The sequence below is a fragment of the Silurus meridionalis genome, chromosome 24 (assembly GCF_014805685.1).
Source record: "Silurus meridionalis isolate SWU-2019-XX chromosome 24, ASM1480568v1, whole genome shotgun sequence".
Taxonomy (NCBI): domain Eukaryota; kingdom Metazoa; phylum Chordata; class Actinopteri; order Siluriformes; family Siluridae; genus Silurus; species Silurus meridionalis.
The window spans coordinates 16,564,462-16,575,064 of NC_060907.1; the positions used below are offsets into that span (position 1 = coordinate 16,564,462).

Genomic DNA, 10,603 nt, shown 5'->3' on the forward strand with positions numbered 1-10,603 from the left:
GAAATGAAGATGTTCTGGTCCAAGCTGCAGTAAGACGCGTGAAACACTGCATTCTAGAGGCTCAGGATCTTCTCACCACCACACTGTCCGAGCGGTCCGTCTGACGCAGGTTGTGTTGATCAGCAGTAATCAGGAGTAAACAGGAGTGAACAGGAGTGAACAGGAGTGATGTCCATGTTCAGAAGCAGTGATCTGAGCTCTCATTCAGTCTGACATCATGCCAGTATTCAGTGTTACCTGTGTGGGTGTAAACACGCCGCCGCCGCTCCACTCATCACTCAACCCGCTCAGACTCCATGTTCATCTCCTTCCCAGATCATCACAGATCATCCCCTCTGCTCCATGACGACATTAATCCCCCTCCGGATTGACGGTTTATTGTCACTGACCGGGTCCCCGGAGCAGGATGCGGTTCACTCACAGTGCAGCCGAGCGAGACGCGGATGAAGGATTCGGGGGGCGTGTCGCTGAAAACCAGCAGGTTGAGCAGACCACTAGGGCTGAGCGATACGACTTCACTCTCCTCCTCGATCCAATACCAAATACTTTCAGGACATATCGCTACCGATACCAATGTCAATTCATGTTTTACCTGTAAGACTTTATTTTACAAAATACACCATTCAGCATAACATTATGACCACGTGCCTAATATTGTGTTAAACCTTTTTTTCTTTCAGAACAGTCCTAAACTGTGGAGCATTAACACCTTGTACTTCTTTAATCATTTGAGATACAGTAACTCGTCTGTTGGATTTGTCCACACGGACCAGCATTCATTCCCAACGTGCATCAATAAGCCTCAGCCGCCCACGACCCAGTCACCGGTTCACCACTGTTCATTCCTTTGAGTACTTTTGTTAGACGCAGACCAGGAGACCACAAGAACTGCAGTTCTGGAGATGATTTGACCCAGTCGTCTAGACCAGTGTTCCCCAACCTTTTTTTGCACCACAAACCAGTTTAATGTCAGACCATATTTTCACGGACCCGGACCGGCCTGTAAGGTGTGGTGGATAAATACAACTAAATAAGATACGACCATAAAAACTGATATTTTCTAAATATAATAATAAACGTGAATCCACTGTGTTTTTTGTTCATTTTGCTCGCTTGGGGGTTTTAATTTAGCGGTAATGTGTTGTGTGTTAGCGGCCGGAGCCCCTTTAAGAAGGTAGCGGATGGAGACATGTGACCGAGGCATGATGACATGCATCAAGAGTGAGTCATAGACAGATGTGGTGGAGAGAATCTGGTCATTTTCCAAAATAAAACATAATTCAGAATCAGAAAATGAATAAAATGGAAATAATGTAAGTTATGTATTCTTTCTGTGTGGCCCGGTACCAATTGACCCACGGACCGTTGCCGGGCTGCGGCCCGAGAATTGGGGACTACTGGTCTAGACGTCACAATTTGGCCCTTTTTAAACTCGCTCAAAGCTTTATACTTTCCCATTTATTCGGCGTCTAACACGTCAACTACAAGGACAAAATTCAAGTTCAAGTTCAAGTAGGCTTTATTGTCATTTTAACCATATACACTGCAGACAACATAAATGATCAAAAGGAACACAGAACTACACAGAACTCTAAACGAATAACACAAAGTACACATGTGCAACACATGTGCAACAAAAAACAGTAATACAGTAGCACCAATCAGTACAGTATAGAAGGTTGTGCACAATGAATTGTCTGTATACATACAATAAATACTTGTAAACATTTGGCTATATATCCCCCCCACTACCAGGTGCCATTATTTAGAGAAAATCCGAATTATTCACTCATAATGTAATGCCTGGTTGGTATTTACAGTATGTGCCAAAACATACAGTACTGAAATGATCTCCTTTAACATTCCCCTTAAGTAGGCATCAGGTGGTGTATGATCTGGGGAATTGGATGTGTATCGGAAGTCATTATCACCTAAAATGATTCATTCTGGAAAGTTTTCCTGCAGCATGGCTAGAGATTCTAGAGCAATATATCTGCTCACCCCGTCCTATTGATACCACTGTCTATTCATGTGAAGGCTCTTCGCAGGAAAGAAACCTTTTCAAACTCTGAAGAAATGGTCAGAGCAGAAATAATACCAGACTATAAAAACTTTTTCCTCCGTCGAGAGATCCATTTCCAACAACGACAGCACAACACAACTTCCTTTTTCTGCTGAGAGCACATTCAGCTGGAGCTCTGCCACGTCGACTAACACACATGCGCCTTCAAGATGTTCAGTACTGTATATTTTGGCGCATACTGTACTTTCTAGCCTTTCAGGATTGTATGATTTATTTCAGTGGCGGGTCGTACATTTCACACTAAGACCCTCAGTGGTGTCCTACTGTATCTGAACCAATCCACCTCTTACTATTATCATTATAACCCACAGCTGTAGACACCTTCAATATTATAGAGAAACGCAGTAGAACAGAGCACTGCATCACAGACAGGAATCTCATACAGTGAGACTGAATGCCATAAAAACACAATTTAACACGTGTCCTTTCACTGCAGCCACAGCTGAGCTTCTCCCTCATACATCATCTTCAGCAGGAGCATCGATCTTAACCTCATGATATGACCCCACATTCATTTTTGTGCATATTGTTTACAGTGCATTGAGGTTTTCCTATGGATTTGAAATCAAGACAAATTGTGTGTTTTTTTATTTTTGCAAATTCTGCAGGAAATGAAACACAAAAGTATAAGTGAGTTATGGTGTTGGCCAACCGTTCCTCTCAGAGTCCAGTTTTTTTTTTTAAGCCCATCTTATAAATGTACATGTAAGTATATCTACAACCAAATCAATTTCTTCTCCTCTGTAACACATTGTGGAATGAAAGACCAGCTATTTAATCCACACACATATATTTAAACTTGTGCAGTTTGCAACAGACACGAGGTGCAAGTAGTCCACTCTCTGACTCTCCAAACAAACGACATGGAAATGCTGATGTGACGCATTCTATCTGTCCTTAGAGTAGCCAAATCACTGCCTGAATGGTTAACGCAACATCTTCAAGCAGCAAAGATTTGAATCTAATAATATTTGAGTGGTTCCATGAAATTCCGGAGTAAGAACGGGAGCTTTGAGGATGGATTTGGACTGTAATTAATGTCAACAGTCTGCTACATTGACTCAGGACTACAGTTTGCTTCTGATCACCATCACTGTCCCTCGCAACATCGTTTATCTGTAACAAATGGACATTCGGTGCAACCCAGATGAGGATGGGTTTCCTCTTGAGTCTGTTTCCTCTCAAGGTTTCTTCCTTATGCCATCTCGGGGAGTTTTTCTTTCACCACAGTCGCTATCGACTCATTCACCAGGGAAACATTTTGAGACAATATTCATTGTTAAAAGTGCTATACAAATAAAAATTTATTGAATTGAATTTGTGTGTATTGTAACACTGTTGATTGCTGCTGGATTTATGGCAGTATATAAAGTGGCTTAAATGAGAGATTCGAACCTCTCGATATAGAAAGTATCAATATTTTCAAATCGATTCGTCCATCCATACTGTCGTCCATTCATGGAGTTGTGGGCTTGATTTTTTTTGTTTGTGGATCGTGTAAATAAATTACAGATATAGACACCCTTATCTCAAGCAAAATAGACCTCATGATAAAACTATAATGTTTAGGGCATGGGCGTAAATCCCGGCGGGGACAGAGGGGACATGTCCCCCCCATCCGAGGATTGTCCCCCTCAAAAAAATTATTTAAAAAATATCGCAACTCTCTATTGTGAAAAATATATGTATCAATACCTAAATAATTGTGTAAGTAGAAAAAAAAAATAATGCAAAAAATGCATTTAGAAACAGTTGAGTTCCCCCCTCCCCTTCCTCACTGTGGTTTGTCCCACTGCCTGTTTTCCCAGTTCATCTCACCTACTCTACACACACGAGTCAGGTGTGTGTCTGCGGCTCAATTAAGGTTCATCTCGATTAACTAGGGTATTTTATTCACATTAAATAAAGCGATTCTCTTTAATGTAGTTAAATGTAGTTACTCATTCATAAATTAGTAAAAATGCTGATTAGCGATGTAATTTTCCATGAATCTGCTCTATTAGAGATTAAAATATGATTTATCTAGTTAACGTTAGCTTGTTTACAATAGCTTGTAGCATAGTGCACTGTAACTAACACTGCAACTAATGTACTGGTGCACTGCAACAAACACTGCAACTAATGTCCTATTGCACTGCAACTAACACTGCAACTAATGTACTAGTGCACTGCAACCAACACTGCAACTAATGTACTAGTGCACTGCAACAAACACTGCAACTAATGTACTAGTGCACTGCAACAAACACTTCAACTAATGTACTAGTGCACTGTAACTAACACTGCAACTAATGTACTAGTGCACTGCAACAAACACTGCAACTAATGTACTAGTGCACTGCAACAAACACTGCAACTAATGTACTAGTGCACTGCAGCTAACACTGCAACTAATGTACTAGTGCACTGCAACAAACACTGCAACTAATGTACTAGTGCACTGCAACAAACACTGCAACTAATGTACTAGTGCACTGCAACAAACACTGCAACTAATGTACTAGTGCACTGCAACAAACACTGCGACTAATGTACTAGTGCACTGCAGCTAACACTGCAACTAATGTACTAGTGCACTGCAACAAACACTGCGACTAATGTACTAGTGCACTGTAGCTAACACTGCAACTAATGTACTAGTGCACTGCACTAACACTGCAACTAATGTACTAGTGCACTGCAGCTAACACTGCAACTAATGTACTAGTGCACTGCAACAAACACTGCAACTAATGTACTAGTGCACTGCAGCAAACACTGCAACTAATGTACTAGTGCACTGCAACAAACACTGCAACTAATGTACTAGTGCACTGCAGCTAACACTGCAACTAATGTACTAGTGCACTGCAACAAACACTGCAACTAATGTACTAGTGCACTGCAACAAACACTGCAACTAATGTACTAGTGCACTGCAAAAAAAACCCCACTGCAACCAATGTCCTATTGCACTGCAACAAACACTGCAACTAATGTACTAGTGCACTGCAACAAACACTGCAACTAATGTACTAGTGCACTGCAACAAACACTGCAACTAATGTACTAGTGCACTGCAACAAACACTGCAACTAATGTACTAGTGCACTGCAGCTAACACTGCAACTAATGTGCACTAGTACATTAGTTGCAGTATTAGCTGCAGTGCACTAGCACTAGCACAGACTCAAGAGGAAACCCATCCTCATCTGGGTTGCACCGAATGTCCAAATGTTCCTTGTTTTGCTTTGTAATTGAACCTGAGAAAAACTTATCACCATAATGACGCAGTCTCTGTGCTACAATAATAATGATAAAAGCTAAGTTTTTCACTGTGGGGACACTGTGTGTCTTTATAAATACAATTTGACTGTATTATTTGTGTCCCCTTCCAAAATTGCTGATGAGAAATTTTACATTTATTGTCCCCCCTACTGTTAAATGAAATTTATGCCCATGGTTCAGGGCAATATATCATTATAGAAGATAATTATTTGATGATCCAGTGTCACCCTGACCAGAATGGGTTCCCTTTTAATTCTGCTTCCTCTCAAGGTTTCATCCTCCATCTCCTCACCTCATTGCTCATTAGGGATGGCTATACTCAAGCGACCGGTGAAAACGTACCTCTACGCTGATTTATTTTAAGTTTGTAATCTGGTGTACCAGTGTAGATTTATTTATTGATAGAGACTCAAAGAAATTTTGGACGTCGCTCTGGACACGTCTCTAAATGCCGCAAATGTAAACGACTATAGTAATGACATTTTAAATGTACTCGCATCCCTCTGAATATTTATTCACATCACTCCCTGCCAAAAAAAACTGCTATTTCTGTCACACAACCTCCTGCCAAAACACTGTCAGTGCTGTACCAAGTGTTAAGTACTTCCTAAATGCCTAAATTGATTTGTAAATTGCAATTTTTCTAAACCATCTTCTTTATGAGGTAGCATTTGGTAGCAAGTACCAGCTGGTACAAATGGTTTACCAGTGACTGGTAGGTTGGAAAAAGGTATAGAAATGCATGAAACTGCATATTTTTGGCATCGAGTTTGCTCTTAAATACACTGGAAAATATTATTACATTGAAATTGACTCCAGAAAATGTTGGGTCAAAACTGCCACACAAAATAACCCTTGCTAAATGTAATGCAGTAAAGTCACACAACACCGTGCTTCTAACTCCTAAACACAATATCAGTACATTAAACTAAGCAGATTTTTTTGTGTTTAAAGTGCATTTAACTCTCAACACTGTAAAAAAAACAAAACCTTTCACAACACAACATTTCCCGCTGCATAACACCTCAATTTCCAGCACAGGATAAATGCAGTTACATCAGTGTTTACTGAGACTGAATTGACCCTGACTGGGAACTACAAGGAGCCTAACCATGAAAACTTTACTGAAACACTCGCTCTTTCAAAATATCACATAATGCAATAGCTTCAGGCCTTCAAGCTGACAAGAAGCACGAAATACTGAACACAACCCATATATTACTCTCAAAATGTAATTATTTAGACTTCTGTTTTTAAAAGCTTTTTTAATGATTTGCATAACATGAAGATCTTCAAAACAGTAAAGTAAAATGCACATGTTACAGTTGTAACAACATATTTATATACATTTGTGAGCAGAAAACCAAAATAATGTTATTAATAGTTTTTTGTGTACAATTTTAGTTTTTAAGTAGCACCATCATTGATCATAGGACAAATACACAGAATGGTTTAAAGAACAGGGTTAAAAGGGAAATAAAGTGAGGCAACTTTCGAGTTCAGAATGTAATTTATTAGAAATACCATGCAATCACGCTGTTTGAACACTAGAGGTCCCAATCTGAATTTCCAATAGAGTTCAAATATGAAGAGTCCACTAATGATCCCAATCTTTATGAGAAACCTGCAAGATTGCTGTCACCTTAGTAAGAGAGGAATCATCTGCACTTGTGAAGTGACTGATAGTCACATGAGAACCCTGGATTACAACAACCAACAAACTGTACCACCACTGTGTTGTAACTGTTAAACAGATCTGCAGAGCTCTATTTCTGCTCCAGAGCTCATCATGTTTCAGTTCCACCAGGTCAAACACTTTATTCAATCCAAGATTTCTAGCAGAATATAGAAATGTATTAATTGTTAGGATAAAATGAACCTGTTGTATATTTTGTTTTCATTGTGAAATAAGGATTCTTCCTAGAGATATTCATCTGGCTAAACCGGGCAATGGAAGAGAAAAGACTTGATAAAAGAGGTGACCACAAAACAAAACAAAATAAATCAGCTAAATTAATGTCAAATTCCACAGAGGCTTTTACTGAGGAAACTGAGGAAAGCTTCTGGTGACTCTGGTGCCAAAAAAAGCCAGATCTGTTCCAGCTTTGACCCAGTCCAGTCTCTGAGCCCCTCGGGTTTTTGCTGTGATGTGCATTTTCAGCAGACCTTATAGAGAGATGTGTGCTTTTCCAGGCAATTTCCAACTGTCCAGTCAAATGAATTGTCCCAGGTGGACTCAGGACAAAGTGTAGAGACTCAACTCATGAGATGCACCAGAGCTTCATGTCAAGTTTCTGACATACCGAAACTCTGAATACTTGTCAGTGTTCAAACTCAGTTTTGATCTTTTTAATAACTTTATTGCAAATCTGCTTTTTGCTTTATTCAGTATTGAGTGTAAACTGATGCAGACTGCAGTCTACTGTTTACCTATGTTTCCATACTGAACACATTATGGAAAAATCTCTCTGCCTATAAGATTTCCCTTCAAATACAGATGCAATTTCATGTAAATTAAACAAATTGGATCTCAATAAATTGATCTGTTTGGATTTTTGGTTAATGACAGTTTTGTGATATAAATATTTTTTTAAAAAAGTCTTGAAGTCTTGAGTCCCTGCTGCATTTTGAAATTGGGGAAATAGGAATCGATCATAAATAATTGCTTATTTCTGCCTGTAATCATAGTACATTATTGTACATGAATCCTTGTATAATTATAACTGTATATAATTCAAAATTCATAGCATAAATGTTTCCTATATGTTTGTACAGCATCTGTATTAACACGGTGAATTGCCTTGGGTACAGTTGTATATACAGTACAGACCAAAAGTTTATATATTATATATACAGTACAGACCAAAAGTTTATACAAGTGGAACCTCGGGTTACGAGCGCCCCTGGATACGTAAAATTCAGGTTAAGAGTCGCAATTCATAAAAAATGTTGCCTCTAGTTACGAGAAATTTTTTAGGATACGAGCGTTGCGCACGGAAAAATCGCAGGCAGGTTAGTTTTTTACGTATCGCCACGTGCTCTCGCTGCGCTCTCGTGCAGCACATACACATCCGCTCGTCGCTCTAACAGTGTGGAATTACTGAACTTTAAATACTGTACGTATTCCTATCACCATGCCGCCAACAAAGTAGCCTGATGCAGAAGGTGGAAAGAAGAAAAAAGCCATCACTGTGGAAATGAAGAAGGAGATAATCAAGAAACACCGTGATGGCATGCGTGTTGTTAATATAGCAAGCCATTATAACAGGTCAACATCCACTATCTGCACAATACTAAAAAATAAGGATAAAATAGTTGATCAATATAACATGTTAAAAGTAAATAATATTAGTGAATATTGGCGTTATTTTTTTTTTTAAGAAACACTTTTTGGTTGTCCAGAACGAATTACCGAAGTTTCTATTCATTCTTATGGGAAAATTTGTATCGGGATACGAGCTTTTCAGGTTAAGAGTAAAGTGATGGAACCAATTAAACTCGTAACCCGAGGTTCCACTGTACATATATTATATATACAGTACAGACCAAAAGTTTATATATATATTATATATACAGTACAGACCAAAAGTTTATATATATATTATATATACAGTACAGACCAAAAGTTTATATATATATTATATATACAGTACAGAGCAAAAGTTTGGACACACCTTCTCATTCAAAGAGTTTTCTTTATTTTCATGACTATGTGGAATTATATACATAACAAAAAAGTGAACTGAAAATATCTCATATTTTCAAAGTATCAAAGTAGCCACCTTTTGCTTAGATTACTTCTTTGCACACTCTTGGCATTCTCTTGATGCCTACTTTGAAGAACCTACAATATGAGATATTTTCAGTTCACTTTTTTGTTATGTATACAATTCCACATGTGTTAATTCATAGTTTTGATGCCTTCAGTGTGACTCTACAATTTTCATAGTCATGAAAATAAAGAAAACTCTTTGAATGAGCAGGTGTGTCCAAACTTTTGGTCTGTACTGTATATATAATATATAAACTTTTGGTCTGTACTGTATAATGTACATTTATTTGTATTTATATTTCTTATGTATGTTATTATTTTTACATATATTGTGGTCTACATAGATCTAACATATGAACAGACCTGAAATTCCTAATTATATTGCTAAACAAAATATTCCCTACAGCCCCAAGACCTTCTCAAACAGCTGCTATTGTTTTATTGTGATTAAATATAATAAGCAGGACAGAATCACAAGCCAAACTGTGACTTTAATAAACTCTTAACACTGGAGAATCCGTACTGTAGATGATCAGTGTTAATCTTTGCTCACACTACAGAAGACACAAAAGCGAAAGCCAAACAAAAGCCTTTCTTCCATCACGAGTCGCTCTCCTCTATTATAATCCACTGTGGCCATTTTGATGAGACTAATAGTTTGAAAAATTCAAGAATGACAAACAGCATGCCCTAAACAAGGTCTCCTGAAATCATACACCGGGCAACTGTTGCTATTTTAAGAGCTCTAAGGCCACATTTCAACAAGAGAGTAAAAATAACTCACTCTATCTACAAATGATAAGCAAGATTGTAGCGTGTAGTCCAGGGAATGTTTCCTTTTCCCTCCTAAAGTAAATCTCACCTGGTTTTATTCATCATTTCACAAGTTTTATTTCCTTAAAGTTAACTAACAACCGTGTACAGGATAGAAGTGTGTACATATCTGCTGAACATTCTCATTTGTTAAACAGAACGTCTATCTTAAATATTTTATTACTAAACAGTTCTATGATCTCAGCAATCATTCATACAAACATCTACAGAGATGTAATAAAAACCCTGGATGTACCTTTTCATCTCTCACTTCATCACATGTTCATGATCAAGAGTAGAATATTTATGCTACGGCCGTTTTCACAGCGAGATCCTCACCTGATCTGGTTTTAATGATTTCACCAAATTCATCCTCAAGAGTTTCCACCTCCCACTGCTCCTCTGCTGCTGCAGCTTCAGCCATGTCGGACCTCGAGTGCCACAAAGTGTCTTTTACTAATAAGTGTCTTACGCAAATTCAGTTTCCAGAGATTTTTTAAAGACTTTTCCACGACGGCTCACAGAAATTTGTGAATGATCCTGCTCGAGTACAGCTTCTGAACTGTTGTAATACACAGTGAAACAACCTGCCAAGGCCTCAGAAGAGGAGCAACAGGTGCTGTATTCTACTCAGCTTAAAATAGAGCTTATGGAATAGACAGGCAGTC

At 38.4% G+C, this 10,603-nt stretch overlaps 1 protein-coding gene and 1 long non-coding RNA gene across 2 annotated transcripts in view; one reads left to right on the forward strand and one right to left on the reverse strand.

The window, feature by feature from the left end:
- The window catches only part of dmd (dystrophin), a 199,083-nt gene extending 188,635 nt beyond the window's left edge, over positions 1-10,448 (reverse strand). The window contains exon 1 of the mRNA XM_046837545.1: positions 10,275-10,448. Coding sequence (XP_046693501.1) covers positions 10,275-10,359 — 85 coding nt within the window. The 5' untranslated portion in view covers positions 10,360-10,448. The remainder of the gene's footprint in view (positions 1-10,274) is intronic.
- LOC124378061 lies at positions 244-1,092 on the forward strand. Its single transcript, XR_006924153.1, has 2 exons — positions 244-594; positions 681-1,092. It is a non-coding gene; the product is annotated as an uncharacterized LOC124378061 (long non-coding RNA).
- Positions 10,449-10,603: the final 155 nt, after the last annotated feature.